Raw genomic sequence first — 15,963 nt, forward strand, 5'->3', positions numbered from 1 at the left:
GACAGTACACCTGCCTGACGGGAGAGGAGCTCAGAAATGCAGAGGCCACATCCTTATTGGAGGCTGCAGCCAGCTCAGCCTCATCCCATCCCATCCATCAAGGGCCCTGACAGTCCCTGTCCAGGGGCCCCTGGAGGAGGACAATCACTTGGGGATGACTTTGGGGTGGCCTAGGGTTGGGCTGCTTCTATGTTCTTCCTGGTACTTCTGTCTCCTGAGCCTGTCACTTAAGGTGCGCTTACCCGGGTAAGTGGGTAGAGTTGGTGACTGACATGCAGAGCGGTGACCTGGCCCTGGCTGGCTCCTTGAGCCTGGGTGTGGCTTGGGCCCCAGCCAGGGTGGTTAAACAGCTGCTGGCAGAACGAGACCTGCATGCCCTTCTGCCCTCCTCCACTCGGTGCTCATCTTGGCCTGGTTCTAGATTGGCCAGGCCCTCCCACTGCCCAGCAAGGATGAGTCGCGAGGGCCCTGCTGGCCTGCTTTTGATCCCTCGCCCTAGCTTGTTTTTAATGTCCCTTGGTGCCCTCATGAAACATCTCAGGGTTGAAACTTTTTCCCTGAGCAGAAACCAAACCTTCTCTTTGACGAGGAGGCTCCGGCACCTCTCCCACAGCCTCCGGGCAGGCCTGTGAGATGGCCACACTGACACCTTGGCCTGGTGAAGAGTCCCCGAGGCTGCTGGGGGGTGGCCCACCCCTCAGACAGGTGAAGCATATGACTTGCACCCAGTACCCAGAATCATTCAGAGCAGGACAGGTCCTTTCTGCATGTCAGAGTCATGCCCTTGGTCAGTCAACTTTGTGGTGGGATTTGTGAATACTTCACCCAGAGCGGGGAGGCCTACGGACTAACCTGTGGTGTTTTCAGAGCCTGTCTGAGGGATCCTCGAGGGTCCCTGAAGACAGCATCGCATAGTTCCTGGCAGACCGTGGGCGCTCAATAAAGACGTGTTAATGAATATTGTTTGAATCATTGACTGGGCGAAATGAATTCTTTCCTGTTGCCTTCTCTCCCTACCACATCCCTTAACTTTTATGTCTTGCAATCCTTGACCTTCTTCTGTGGGAAATCATCTGCCGAGCAGGAGGGTAAAATGGACATCACCACATGGAGAAACCGGGGCTCCAGAGAGCCGTGGAAACTGCCTGTCCTGGCTTCCTTTCTCTGCTGCTGTGATAAGACACTGTCACCAGGGGTTCTTTCTTTCAAATTTATTTTTACGTGCATCCGTGTTTTGCCTGCATTGCATATCTGTGTGAGGGTGTTGGAGTTACAGACAGTCGTGAGCCGCCACGTGGGTGCTGGGAATTGAACCTGGGTCCTCTGCAAGAGCAGTCAGTGCTCTTAACCGCTGAGCCATCTCTCCAGCCCATCACCAGGCTTTCTATTGCTGTGATAGAACACGACCCAAAAAGCACCTTGGGGGAGAAAAGGGTCAGCTTATAGTTCCACATCGCAGTCCATCCCCAAAGGAACCCAAGGCGGGAACTGAAGCAGAAGTCGTGGAGGAACACTACTGAACGGTTTGCTCTCCACGGCTCGCACAGCCTGCTGGACTTAGACCACCCCGGCCCACCCGCTCAGGTAGGGAACCGCCCACACCGAGCCCCTGCATCCACAGCCATCGAGAAAATGCCCCCACAGACACGCTCACGGGACAGTCCGGGGGGAAGCAGTTCCTCAGTTGGGGTTCCCTCTTCCCAGATAACTCCAGTTTAGTCAATTTAACTCAGCAGCGCACGGTTAAAGGCAGCTGAGACACGTGAGGGGAAGTAAGGTGCTAGAACCCCGAGGCCGTGCTGGCCCTATGGAGGTCCTGCTCAAGAGGCTCCCAGGAGGCTGAGGGTGGAGCTTAAAGGGAGGTACATCCAGGTCTAGGGCCTCAGGTTCAATCCCCAGCACCGAGGCAAACATTAGAGGCTTCCAGTCTAGGCGGCCAGGGAGAAGCAGGTGCAGCAGAGGAATGGCCCCCTGGATTAGTCAGTGGTGGGGCCATTTACCTGCCCAAGAGGTGGTTGTGGGAGGTGGGGCCAGGGAGGTGACTGGAGGCTGGCTGGCTGAATGGGAAGTGCCAGGGACTAGCAACCACAGCAGCTCTTTATAGGTGAGGAGGATGGTGAGGGTGGCCAGGGCAATCCTCTTGGGGAACGCGGAGGGAATGACTCACACCTGAGGCAGGCAGGTTACAGCTGTATCCACAGGTGTGCTGCTCGGTGTGTGCCAAGTCGTAAGAGCAACCGAAGAGGCAGAAGGCAGCTGCGTGGGCCCTGAACTCCCCAGGGCAAGGGTTGCCAGGTATAGCTCTGGGGGACCCTCTGCTCAGATGGCTCCTCCTTCCTGGGCCTGCACCTGTCCATCCCACCCTCCTGTGTCCCGTCGGCCTGAGCCCTGGAGCCTGGTAGAAGGGATGGGGCAGACTCGGGGGTCCTTGGTGATGGTTGGAGCTGGCCCATGCCAGGCAGGCTAGCTGGGAGAGGAGGTGCCTGGTGACCCTGCCAAGCGCTCTCCCCGTCTCCTCTGGGTCTGGGCATGCCTTCCTGCTCAGGGTAGGCTTGGCTTGCGGGTATCTGCGGCTAAGTCGCTGGCAGCACAGAGCCATCAGTGGGGCGTCTGCCCCGGAACAGATAGGAGGATGGAGAGATGGCTCAGGTTTGGGGTTTTGTGGGTATCGAGACGGCAGCTGCGCCATCATCGGAGCCAGGAGTGGGCAGAGGACCACGGACAAGTCCACTGAGCCAGCGCTTGCCTGATAGAGCCCTCGATGTCGCGGTCCCTTTTTCTATTGTGGGGTGGTACGAAGTCTCCCCGTAGTCTGCGCTTGGGGGGAGGGTCTGCCATTTGAACCGCTCCCCTGTACTCAGGGACAGTCCGGGAGGATGCGGGCACCTCGGAAGGGTCTCAGCCTAGAGGCGGCTCGGGGAGAGTCTGCTTCCGCCGCCCCCACGCCCACTCCCAGCTCCCCCGCAAGGCGCGGGCCAGGTGGCGGCGCCCCGGCTCGGCTCGCAGCGCAGAGGAGGCGGCTTCCCGGGCCAGGGGCGGCGGCAGGGGCGGCCCCGGGATCACATGGGCGGAGGCAGGTCCCGGAGCCCCGGGCGAGCTCTCCCTAGAGTCGGACAGACGGCTGCGGTGGAACGGCAGCGGCGGCGGCGGCGGCGGCGGCGGCTCCTCGTCCTCACTCCCTCGGTCCTTCCCTCCCTCCTTCCCTTTCCCGGCGGGCCTGGCCGCCCAGCGGGACAGGCGGGCGGCAGCCAGGTGAGCGCGCGCCCACCTGCACCCTCCGCGGGCCACCGCCCTCGGGGAGCTCCACCTCGCCGCCGGAGCCTCCTACTCTTGGCCCGAAGCCTCTCTTCGGCCTGGGTACCGGGTGGTTTGGCTTGGCCTTTGACCCGGGCACTCGTCCTCTAGTCTGGGGCCTCCGGGGTACTTTGGCCTTGGTGGGAAGGTGGCTTGAGAACCCGTGCTGGGGACAGCCAGGCTGACGAGCTAGGCAATTCCCGAACTACTCGCAGCCCTGGGTCCACTGGCCGGCTCAAAGGTCTGAGAGTCTCAGGGCGTTTGCAGACTTTTCAGCCATCAGCCCAGAGGCCCGGTGGCTGGGCCTGGGTGAAAAGGAAAGCCAGTTGCCTGGGGACAAGACAGTGGACCTGCTGCTCTGGCCAACCCCCTCCCCTAGGCCTTGATGTTCTTGAGATATTGGACAGTACTTGCTGACTCCGTACCTCCCCAGGGACAGTCTCAGGATGGGTGCTGGGCTGGGTGGTGCTCAGCCTGGCATTGCAGCTTCCTGACTGGGTTGACTCCTGGCTCCAGACCTAGCAGCTCAGGAAATCCTAGGAGGGCCTGGTCCACAAAGACACTCCCTTGTGGGGCAGAGGGGGCTGCAGATGGGAAGCCTGTGGCCAAACTGGCAGCACCATGAGCTTGCACCAGGGTGGGTGTGCCTCCCTTGGCGGATGAGCTTTGGCCTCCTTGCTCAAGCTGTTCAGAGGGCAGCAGGCCCCTAGAGAAGGTATTAAAGCTTCCTCTTGCTCATCTGACCCCACTTGTCAGGGCTGGGCAGGTAGCCAAGTTGCCCCTCTGAAAGTCCTTGGTCTGATACCTGCCAGTCCCAGGCCTGGCTAACTTCTTGCTGTCTGGTGGGGGCCACCCCAAGGCTTGCCTTTCTGTCCTCCTGTGTGGAAAGCTCCGCTCTACACAGAGCGTGCAGGAAGTATCTTGTGCTCTTAGTTTGGGGGACAGGAAACAAGCCCTTGAGGTACTGAAGCAGGGGGTGGGGTACAGATAACTCCTACCACCTGCTAATTCCTCCTCACCGTTTTCCTCCACACACTTGTAGGGAAGTCTGGCAGCTTGCCAGTGGGACGACTGCTTCTCTTAGGGGATCTGCTAGGCCCAAGACCCTAGAAGGGGGAACTCGAGTCAAGGCCTCCCAGGGTGGGGGGAAGTGAAACTCTCCGGAGAGGGAGGGACTTAGTCACTTCCTCTACCACCACCACCCAGGCCCAGGCCCTGCTGGGCAGCTCTGAGACCTGTCACCCATCTTCTCCCTTCTCTTTGGGGTGTGTTGTGGGAGTGGGTCCCACCTCCCGCTCGTCTCTTCCTCAGGCATGGCGCTGACTGTGGATGTGGTGGGGCCAGCCCCTTGGGGCTTCCGCATCAGCGGAGGCAGAGATTTCCACACACCCATCATCGTGACCAAGGTAAGGGCTGTTTTCAGGAGATCGGGAGCTAGCTAGCCCCTGAAAATGCGGGGTGCCTTGTCTCCACAGGTACTTCCCCCAATTTGTCCTGGCGCCTGAGGCTGGCTCTGGGCAGTGTTGGCCAGGGGGACAGCTGTTCTCTGTTGCCATGGGTATGTGAGGTCTCCTTCAGGAAGGCATTTAGGAAGTGAAGGAAGAAGGCTGAGGACAGTCTTGAAACTCACACCTGTTGGTGGCCTTTGGGGGTGGTTCTAAAGGACAAATGCTTCTGCAAGTTCTTGGTAGGTTGCAAGTTTCTTTTCCACTCAGGCCCGGGTCCTGGCTGGAGTGCGTTCATAGCCACGGCCATATTTAGGCAGCCACCTGCAAGGTGTGATTTGCACGGGCAGGGTTCTCGGTCCAGAAAATTCCTAAGTTCAGTTCCTAACATTCTGCCGTCACATTCCTTGGGAGGCTCGTGTTTGAGTGCCAATGTGTGTGTGTGTGTGTGTGTGTGTGTGTGTTGGGGGGGCAGGGGTGCCCCTCAAGCCTGTAAGGGATTAGCTGGCAAGCTGGCAGACGGGGCAAGGTGGAGAAAGAGGTGGTATAAGTCCAACCCTGTTTCTGCATTTCTTGGGCAGCAGAAGGAGGTCCCTTCTGCTCCAAGCCTTCTCAAGTGTGCCCCTATCCAGGGTGGGTTCCAGGTCCCAAAGACTCACCAGCCAGCATCTGGCTCCTCATCCCTACAGGTAACAGAGCGGGGCAAGGCTGAGGCAGCAGATCTCCGGCCTGGCGACATCATTGTGGCCATCAACGGCGAGAGTGCCGAGAGCATGCTGCATGCTGAAGCCCAGAGCAAGATCCGACAGAGCGCCTCACCCCTACGACTACAGCTGGACCGGTAGGCCTTCCGTCTCCACTGGCTGGCTGGTCCTGCCACCTTCCCCCTCCTCCGCCTCTCCATTGCCAGCCAGGTAGCCGCCCTCAGCCCTGCCTAGGGCCCCGGTGCAGCCCCATGCCAGTCTTCCCAGGCTCTTTGGGCATGTGAGAAGTCCTCAGCTCTGGGCCCGGGGTAGTGGAAAAGAAGGTGTCCCGGTGACTATCTGGGTAAAGGTGGGCGCCAGGCTGGGCGTGCAGCCACAGGCGAGGTGGGGCAAGCTGGCACCAGCTACCTGAAGCCCGGGTTTGACTGGTTCCCAGGAGTGTGAATGGTACAGGGTGTGGGCATGAAGAGGCTGAAGAGAGGAAACTTCAGGGGCAAGGTGTCCCCGAGGGAGGCTGAGAGCGCCTCCAGTGCCCTTGTCTCTGAGAGGTGGCTGTTTTTGTAGATCCAGGTGGAGGTGGGAACTGGAGACTCAGAACTCACAGAGCTTATTGTCCCTTCCCATCACTGCTTTGGGCTTTGCCGTTGAACATGGGTCCTTGGCACTCATGAGGAGTGTTGTGGGGTGGTGGTGGTGATGGTGGTGGTGGTGGTGGTGGGAACAGGTGGCTGCTCAGGGTGGAACATCACAGTGAGTCATAGTTCAGGAATGCTGGGAGATTCCTTGGTCCAAAGGCTCTCTGGGCAGGCCTGGAAAGGAGCTGGATGTCTTCTGCTTCTCTCTCTGCCTCTGTCCCACTAACTAGCTTTCTTTTGGCCTCTGCACTCTTCCTCACCCATGGGCCCCGCTGGTAGGTAATATCGAAGAGGCAGGCTCCCATGGTATTGGCTCTCTTCATGCCATTCTGTCCCTGAGTGTTTGCAGGAGAGAGACCTGGAGGAGGAGGGGGGAGGGGGCCCTCATGGCATCTGGGAATGGGACCAAAATCCACAGGAGGCTGCAATCAGGAGAAGATCTGCTAACACTACTGCTTGCTGTTAGGTCTTTCTCGGAGGAACCTGGCCATTGGGGAGGTGGACCTGGCCAGCTCAACCCTGCCAGGCAAGCCAAGGCTGGAGTGTCTTCATTCTTTGGCCAAGACCCCTCCTCAATCCTCCCCCCACTTCTCCAGGAGGCAATCAGAAGTTCTGAGGCAGGCGCTCCCCTCGACCTGACCTTGTACCTGACCCCTGACCCTGGAAGACAAAGCCAACCTTGCTAGAAGTGGCCAGAGGCCCAGGAATGTAGTAATGATGAATGGCTTCTCTCCTCACCTTTACCTCTGATCTCCAATGATCTCCCAATGATCTTCAGGTTCCTGCCAGTTCCACTTGGGTCAGAGGAGCCTCTCTGGCTAGCTGCTGTTGGTTGTAGGTTGGATACTGAGCTTTCTTGTAGCTTCAGTCTGGAAGGGAAGGGGAGTCTGCCTTGCCCCTTGTTTTGCTGGGGAGGAGTCTGAGGCAGGGTTCCCAAGTGACCTTCCCAGAGACATTCTGGCCATTACTAGAGACGAGCCTATCAATGGGGAAAAGTAGGTGTCTGGTTCAGCCAACAATAGACGTTAGGACTGGGGACGACTCATTTCCCTTCCATGGCTTTTCTTTCTCCGCAGTTTAAAAGACAAAGGGTTATTTATATAGAATTAGCCATCTTCCTCAAAATTGATCTCAAGCAGACACTGTCTGGTGATTGGATGGAATGGAAAAAAATAGGGATGTGGGTCATGGGAGGAACTTCTGATAAGTTGAATTTATTAAGCATTCTGCTGAAACTGCCCTTCCTGTCATGGTGCCGAACCTGAGGGGGATGATGGTGGTGGTTGATGGGAGTCATTTGTTTCAATTGAACTCAACAAAGTTAAGCATCCAGTGTCCAAGTGTCTTGGCTATTTGGCTGGTCTGGAGAACCAAGCCTGGGAACGGTGTTCAGGATGGGGATGTCTAGGACCTTGTGACAGACGTCTCTCTCTCTCTCTCTTGTCCCTCAGGTCCCAACCTGCCTCTCCGGGGCAGACCAATGGGGAGGGTTCCTTAGAAGTGCTGGCAGCTAGATTCCAGGTAAGCTGGTCCTTCCAGCCGTGAGCTACAGCACCCCCACGTACCCTGAGGGGTGCAGCCAGCAGGGTCATGCCAATTCTCTCTTGGCCCTTCTCCACAGGGCTCCCTGAGGACACGCCATGACAGCCAGTCCTCCTGGAGACCTGCCTATTTCAGCCCAGCCTCCCTCAGTCCGAGGCCAGGCAGCCCTTTCTCCACTCCACCCCCAACCAGCCCACTTGCTGTTTCTGGAGAGGATGTAATTGGCTGTAGGTGAGCTCAGTGACTGGGTGCCATGGCCAACTGGGCTACCAAGTCCAGGCCTGGCCCCTCAGAGTCTCAGTGGCTATGTGTAGGGAACCCTGGACACCCCCTACCTCCCCAACTTCCTCCCTGGGGCAAGCTGTGTGGGCTCCGCACCCACACCCCGCCCCCCTCCAATTTCAGTTTCCAGAGTCTGACACACTCTCCAGGCCTTGCTGCTACTCACCGCTTGTCCCACCCGGGCCACCCCACCAGCCAACAGGTGAGGCTTCTTGAGGGAAGATGTCTCCCTCCCATGCTCCCGGCGCCACTGGTGCCTCTGACACTAACTAACAGCGGCTGGCAATACCTGAACAGCCGTGGGATCATTCCCCTGTGACAGGTACATGACACCCCTGAGCCCGGGAGGTCCCTAGCACTGGGACCACTCTGCATCCCGTGCTCCTGCCGCTCCGGCCCCCTCCATCCCCGCTGGCGGTCTCCCTTCTCGGTGTGTTTCTTTTGGGCTGTGGCTGAAATAGTTTTGCTGCTGTTGTTGGGATGAGTCCCTCTCCGTGCTGGCTGCGTCTCCAAAAGACATTCCTCCCCGTCACAAGCCCCCAACTCCCACCCCCCAGCTCTTGATCTCCTTCTACTCAGCCCAGAGAGCCTCTGAGGGACTGTGGTTCCGTCTCAGGCTGCCCTTGGCCAGTTTTCTGTCTGCTCCTTCCTCTGCGGGACCCCTCCCCCACCCGGTCCCCAACATCCCTGTGACCACTGCTGACAGCTTAAGCCCCAGGTGGTATTTCTCCTCCCCAGGGGCAGGGGCGGGCCGATGAAATAGCAAAGAGGACAACCGCCCTGGCCCTTAGCTGCTGGGGTTAGAGTGGCTGGGGGCATGTCTGGCCTTTTGGGTGAAGGGAACGAGACCCAGCTGCTGGAATCTTCCTTCTGGGTTGGTTCTGCATTCCAAAGAGCAAGGTCCTTTAGGGGTTTTAGGGGGAGAGGACAAGGAAGTGTGTGTGTGTGTGTGTGGGGGGGGGGTGTCTGGAAAAGGAAGGGGCAGGATTTGTGGTGCTAGGGCCATGCGCCTACCCCAGCCAGGGCCAGCTGGGTGGGTGCTGTGGCGGCCACAGATCCATCTTTAAAGAATGTAAGATGTGGCTGTTGAGATAAGACAGACATGCCAAACAATTTTGAAACAATTAAGTATGAAGCAGTGTGGGATTAATTACAAAAGCAGGAGGCATTCCGGAAGGGGAGAGAGAGAAGTAGGTTGGGTGGCCTGGGAAGGCTCCGCTAGGAATTTCTCGCTGGACAGTGGAGGGAGGTTGGGGGTAGGGTTTCGATTAGAGGGTGATAGAGAGTGACCTGAAATCCTAGGAGAAGGGGAGACGGGTCCCAGCAAGACCTGGCAGGGTTTGAGCCAGGCTGGAAAGGAGCTTGGGCTGGAGCTCAGTGGAGGCATCCTTTCTGGCCACAGAATTTCCTAGGGGCTCTTGGCTCAGCAGCCCGTGGGCGCCCCAGGGCAGATCTTCCTGGAGTGTCCCACCTAGGCAAAAAACGGGGATGTAGGTTGGTGGTCTAGGAGGTGAGTTTCAAGCCAGCAGCAACCCCTGAGGATTTCTATGGGAAAATGCAGATCCCCAGCCTGGACCAGCTGCAAAGCGGGAATGGGGGTTCAGAACAGGAACTTGTGTTTTGACAAGCTTATATGCTAAAACAAGGAGCTGGGGTCAGGTGGTAGGCAGGCCCTGGCTGGTCCCATTGCTGCTGTGTTACTCAGAGCAAGACCCTCCTCCTCTCTGGTCCTCGGAGTCAGGCGAGATTGACCCTAAGGAACTTTCTCAGCCAGCTGCTTCTTGTGAAGCACCCTCTGGGCCCTTAGGGATGCTTTCATGAAAAAAGCCAGACCTCCTAACCCCTCACGTTGTGCTGATAGGTGCAGGAGTCATGGGGTCCTCATTTCCTTCTTGAGTCACACTGCAGTTCAGTTTCTTAGAGGCTCCACAGGAAAGAAGCACATTAGGTCTGATTAGGTCCCTACAGAATTTCTCCCGGTTCTCTGGCCCACCTCTGGTACTCACCATGAACATTCCTGTCTGCCTGATAGCACATTTTGGAGGGGTTTACTACCAGCATGCCTATGAAGGTCAAGTGGTGAGGAAGTAGTTTGTTGGATTTGGAGAGAAACATTCCTTCTGTGAAAGTAGGGTCCTCATTTGTCTGGGAGAGATGGGAGGCAAAGGCAGGCCTCTTCAGGTGATGGCATTGGCTGCCCACAAAGATCTGTGGGCCCAAGGGAGCAGAGATACTCCGATTTTGTCATGGGCTCTTGGCTGGCTGAGTCTAGAGAGCTGGCATGTAGGATACCCTAGCCTCTTGGGTGTCATTCTGGAAGCTGCAGGTGCATCAAATGAAAGCCACACCTCTTCTCTTGCTGGGAATGAGAACTCGGCCCCAGAAGGAGCCTAGGCAGGAAGGATTCCGTCCTCCCCTCTCCCCCTAGGCTGGTTGTCTAATACAGGGCATATGCTGGCCTGCTTGGAGATATGACATTGCTCTTGAGGCCCTGAGAAAGTTATCACAGACCTTGTTTAACCCTGAAAAACCATCTAGGAGCCTGGTATGGAATCCTGCCTCAGACCCACAGGAAGTTTGGGCCAGCCACTGTACCCTAGAGCATGGTAGCAAAGGAACCCCAAAAGGCTGGGGATCTATTTCAGTTGGAAGAACACTTCAGGATCTCTGTCCCACCCCAGGTTTCTCAGCCTCACTGGCTGCTAATGGTCCCCTCCCTCTCTGACTCCTCCAGATCCCATTGGGGATCACACTGGAAAGAGTGCACCCAGGTGCAGGCTGGACACAGGCTTCCAGAATCGACAGTGAAGGAGAAGCTTGAGTTTCAATGTCCAGAGCAAACGCGCAAAATGAGATGATTTGCAGAGTGTAGCTGCTCATGATGCTTGGGGGGGGTGGTGGTAGCGGTAAGGCAGGTCCAGACCTCAGACGGTAGGAGGAAGGGGCAGCAGGTAGCTCAGAGCCTGACCCTGTTAGGAGAGCTGTGTGAAGGACACCGAGAGTCTGCCCAGCCCCATCCTGGCTCCAGGAGGGCTTAACCCTTTCCACATTTGTGTTTCCATGGCCTTTTGGCAAAAGGATTGGCTTCCAGGCTTGCTTGCTTGCTTTTCCGTTTCTTGTGTGGATTAGGAGGCTGGCCACATCTCTGCGGACAGGTAGTGTGATCTAAGTGCGAGGAACGTCTCTAAAGGGTGTCTGTGTGGAGTCCCCCACCTGATGTCCTCCTCGTTCTGTCCTTGTGGGATCTCCAGGTATAACTGAAGCATCTCTGCATCCCGCGCTGGCCTCTCTCCCCTAATAGGATCCCACCCTCCCTGATGTCTTGGCTCTGAGGGCGAGGGGCAGGGTATCTTTCACCAGTAGGTCATTGGAGGCCAGGCGCCCCCTCGCGTTGATTTTGGGAGCAGCATCTGGTAATGCACAGGGAACGTGCCGGCCACTGGGGTTGGGCCTGACTCCTCCCTCTGCTCTCCTCCCACAGGCCGGACACAGTAGCCCAAGCGACTCCTCCGCAGTGAGGGTGCTGCTACATTCCCCAGGACCCCGGTCCTCCAGCCCCAGGTTCAGGTACCAGCAGGTCTTTCAGAGTTGGGTGAGCTCCTGGAGGGTCTGGGGCGGGGGAACTTGTTTCCTTGAGAGGGATGGGAGTCTCCGCCCCTTAATCCTTCCATACTCTTCAGCACTGGGGTGTGTCCCAACACTCTGGCACAGGGGCTTCATTCCTAGCTGTCTCTTCCACAGCAACTTGGACCTGGAAGAAGACTCAGAGGTATTCAAGATGCTGCAGGAGAACCGCCAGGGTCGGGGCGCCCCGAGACAGTCCAGCTCCTTTCGGCTCCTGCAGGAAGCCCTGGAGGCTGAGGAGAGAGGTGAGGCCTCTAGGCTCCGGGATGAAGTAAGGCCCAAACAGACTAAGGAAGTGGTTTAAGGTCCCATAGCAGAACTAGGGATTAAGGGAGCAGATGACAGGCCCCAGTTGCTTTAAAGAAGTTTATTTTCTGGTTGGAGGTGTTCAAGGTACCCCTCGAAGATGGTTATGTGGTACCAGCCAGAACCAGGACAACAAGGAAGTGATAAAGACAGGGACTCCGGGGCCAGCTTCTTGGAAGAAGAGGGATTTGATTTGGCCTTGAAACAAGATCCAAGACTCCAGCAACCTTAAGACAGTGGCCTGGCTGGGAGCGCTATGGAATGTGGAGGCCGGCAACCAGAGAGCTTTGGGTTAAGAGAAAGTGGCTTGGCCTGGCAGCATGGGAGGGTGTCAAGGAGAGCAAGTTGCTGAGGCAAGGGCCTTGGGAGCCAGAACAAAGAACACTCTGCCACAGGCTATCATGCCAGGCAAGATAGCATTGTGAGCAACACAATGCAGGCTCCCGCCAGCTGCCCATTTACTCACTGGCAATACACTGATGTGTTTATCCAGCCGAGCAGATGTGTTGAGGCATAACCTGACTTCAACCCCTGAGGAGCTCCAATTGATGGGGGTATGGTCCTGGGAAGTTCCCACAGGCGTGGATACAGAAGTGGGATGCATGCTGTCCTCCAGGAAATCAGGAATGATGCACTTTTGTAGCAGCAGACAGGAGCACTGTCTTGTCCACAGGGAGGATGGGGAACACGAGTCTGGCAGAACAGAGCTTAGAGCTACAGAATGGCCAGTTCCTGGCGGCTGGTTCCAACGCCAGGGTGTAATACTCACACGGCTGTTTGCTGGAACACAGGGGGCTAAGTGAGAAGGTTTTGGAACAGATCCCACCCATCCTGACGCTGAGGTCACTACAGACTGAGGGAGGGGCCACAGGGAGATTGGTAGTCGTGGTGGGTGGGGGGAGAGTACACACAGAAGGTCACTTCATGGGTGCCTCGGACTCTCAGCTTGGACGTCAGCTGCCCAATGCCTCTGTGCTTCATCTTGGTGTTTGGGCTGGCTCAGATGCAATGATGCATAGAAAGGCCTTTGAAAGGGCTGTACAAAGACACTGTGGTGGTGTTACGACCTAGGACTGCTGTTTAATCATCATGATTGGCTCGCAGAAGAGAGCACCTGCTTGTCTACATCAAACACTAGGCACGGATGTCCCCCAGGTTGCTTTAGAAGGACAGGGTTCATACCCCCCAGCAGCCTTTGCCAAGGGTCTGCCCCAGTCACTTTCCTTCTCTGTCTGTGTTCCCGCTGGTACTTCAGAGGTCCATGGGAAAGTGCGCCTTTTGTAACAAGTGTGGGAGTGTCCTGGGGAGGATCTGAAGGGTGTCATAAATGCCATTAAGTACAGCTGGATACCTCTGCGGGCTGGACAAGCAGCTCTCATGCGTCCCTCCGTCTCCTGCCCCTCCCAGGTGGCACACCTGCCTTTGTGCCCAGCTCGCTGAGTCCCCAGGCCGCCTTGCCCACCTCCAAGGCCTCGGCCACCCCACCCAAGCTCCACACCTGTGAGAAGTGCAGTGTCAACATCTCGTGAGTGCTGGAGGGCTGGGCGATGAGCATGCCTTGGGGAGCACGGGACTTTCAGACAAAGCTGGGCCGCCAGTCAGGGACCAACCATAGAGGGAAGCATGGCCAAGTGGCTTCAGGTTCAGAGTGAATGCTTGGCTGTTTCCTGCCTACCCTCACTTTCTCCTCTCTTCCCAAAGGAATGAAAAATGTTTCCACTTTTGGCTTTTCCTACATATTCTCCAAACCTCTGGAGATCTGCCCCCGGATGAGACACATCCCTCCTCTTGGAAAGGCTCTCCCTTTCCTGCCCCTGGGTTCATTTCTCAGTGGGTGGCATTATAATGTAGCCCTTCTCTCTGCTTAAAAAAAAAACAAAAAACAAAAACAAAACGCTGGTACCCCTCCCTTTATAAATGCCAACACTGAGTCAGGTGACTGACTTTGGGCAAGTCCTTGCCCTTTCCTGGCGGCAGCTTTCTCATTTGCAGGACAGGGTAGTGCCCTGTATTCTGAGGAAGGTAGGGTAGGAAGCTGGTGTGCATTCGTGGCTCCCCCAGGAGGCTGCATCCCTGTCCCTGGAGGGCTTGGAGAGCACAGAGCACACAACCAGCCCCAGGGTATCAGTTCTGATTTCACTGCCTTGTAATGCGGACGCGGATGCCATGAGTTCTGGATTCAGGGTCACTTTCCGAGAGCCACCGCCCAGGGGACGGGTGGGAATTTGTCAGTCTGGGAGACAAGGTCTGCCTCAAACTAGACACTCTTGCCTACTTAATACTGTGATCATAGGCATGTGCTAGCAGGCCTAGCTCATGTTCTTTTTAATTAAAATGTATTTATTAATGCACATATGAGTGTGGAAGTAACCATGGCGTTCATGTCAAGGTCAGAAGACAGCCTTTGGGAGCTGGCTCTCTCATCCCACTGTGGATTGTGGGGATAACACTCAGGTTGCCAGGCTTCTGTGGCAAGTGTTTTCACCTGATGAGCCAGAGGTCTGGCCCTTCTTTGTTGTTCTTGATTGGGAGATCCTAAGAGGGTGTTTGTGCCTGTGTGTGTGTGTGTGTGTGTGTGTGTGTGTGTGCTGCTGGTGGGGGTTGGTAAAGTGAAATTCCCGAGAGAGGCTTGGGAGGCAAGTGCCTGAGATGTTTGTGTCTGGGGTTCCGACTGGCTGGGGAACAGGTCTCCTGGGAATGGCGGCCTGAGGCCAGGTCCTCCTAACTCTCCCGCCTCTTGTCCTGAATCTAATGGCTCTCCCTTTCTGCAGGAACCAGGCTGTCCGCATCCAGGAGGGGAGGTACCGACACCCTGGCTGCTACACCTGTGCAGACTGTGGGCTGAACCTGAAGATGCGCGGCCACTTCTGGGTGGGCGACGAGCTGTACTGTGAGAAGCATGCTCGCCAGCGCTACTCAATGCCTGGCGCGCTCAGCTCTCGGGCCTGAGCCTCCAGGCGCTCAGCCTGTCTGTGCTCTCAGGCTCTGCAGACCCGACCCTACCGAGAGCAAGCAGGGAGGGGGTGATGGCAGGTGGCGGCTTCTTCCGTGAACTAAGGCTGGGGAGACCCCTTTGTCCTCGCTGGCTGAAGCCATGGCTTGGGACTCGTCTCAGGCCGCAAGTGCTGAGGACAGTTTCCACTCTCTCTGGCCTTTTTCTCCTGCAGGCCAGGTGTTGCACTGCAGTCTGAAATGGCCACTCCATTGGACACGTTTGTGCATAGGGTTGGGCACATATGGAAGTATCTAGAAGGGCAAGGTGGGCCTGAGGTTAATGATATTTACGGTGTAAAGTTTTTGACCTATGAACTCTATATACATGTGGATAAAAACCAAGTAGTGTCCTTTTCTCCTTCTTTCCCCGTTCCTGGGAAGCAAGTCTTTATTTATGGGTACCCTCTTATTTCCCCTCCTTAAGCCACGCCCCCCACCCCACCCCGCTGTACACCCCATCGCAGAGGCCTGCTTCTTTTTTTTTCTTTTTTGTACCTTGGGGACAGTATCCCAGGCACCTTAGACTTACATCCCTCCCAGCAGGACTGGACTGGGACTACAGTATGTACCCCACCCCAGTCAGTGGTTTGCTCCTTGAAATTGGGGGTATACCACTTCTTTACTCTTTTTTTTTTTAAGATGGTTGCTCATGCTTGGAGGGAAGGGGCTTCTTCTCTGAAGCTAGGAGAGACACAACTGCAGAGAGCCAGAGAACCAGGAAGGGCTTCTTGGCGAGACCGTCAAATGCTCCACAAACTCAGCTGTGGGCGGAGCTGGGCCGGGATCTTCACTTAGTGTAGCTACTCCCAGCCTCACTGACTACCAGTGTACACTGACGAGCAGGACAAGCAGGAACCGGAACCTGGTGATGGTGTGTGGGTGGGTGGAGGAGCTTGATTCCTTAGGCTGCATGCTCCATTTGGAACAGTGATCCATCAGCCAAGGATATCCTCAGACCAGGGGCCCAGGTGGCCTTGCTCAGGAAGGGCTGTGGCCTGAGACAATCCAACGGAGTACTCACCCCAAGGTACTACCCATCACCCACCGAGAGCTTGTACCCTTCTGCTGGCTTCACTGATGGAGAAAGGTGCGGCTGGAGCGCAAGATCCTGCCCTGTGTGGGGTGCATTTGAGCAGA

The 15,963-nt window shown here is 56.7% G+C and overlaps 1 protein-coding gene across 2 annotated transcripts; it reads left to right on the top strand.

Annotated features, from left to right (window-relative positions):
- The first annotated feature begins 2,139 nt into the window (after positions 1-2,139).
- On the top strand, positions 2,140-15,168 carry Pdlim2 (PDZ and LIM domain 2). 2 transcript variants are annotated; one of them, XM_037208414.1, is made up of 10 exons: positions 2,140-2,295; positions 4,606-4,700; positions 5,429-5,580; positions 7,530-7,599; positions 7,700-7,851; positions 8,026-8,104; positions 11,384-11,469; positions 11,644-11,771; positions 13,240-13,357; positions 14,604-15,168. In XM_037208414.1, the coding sequence occupies exons 2-10, from the start codon at positions 4,608-4,610 to the stop codon at positions 14,779-14,781; spliced, it is 1,056 nt and encodes a 351-aa protein (XP_037064309.1). In that variant the 5' UTR covers positions 2,140-2,295; positions 4,606-4,607; the 3' UTR covers positions 14,782-15,168. The 2 variants fall into 2 exon arrangements, with proteins under 2 accessions (XP_037064309.1, XP_028733415.1); XM_028877582.1 differs by lacking the exon at positions 2,140-2,295 and adding an exon at positions 3,095-3,252.
- Positions 15,169-15,963: the final 795 nt, after the last annotated feature.

This window comes from Peromyscus leucopus, chromosome 9, assembly GCF_004664715.2.
Source record: "Peromyscus leucopus breed LL Stock chromosome 9, UCI_PerLeu_2.1, whole genome shotgun sequence".
Lineage (NCBI taxonomy): Eukaryota > Metazoa > Chordata > Mammalia > Rodentia > Cricetidae > Peromyscus > Peromyscus leucopus.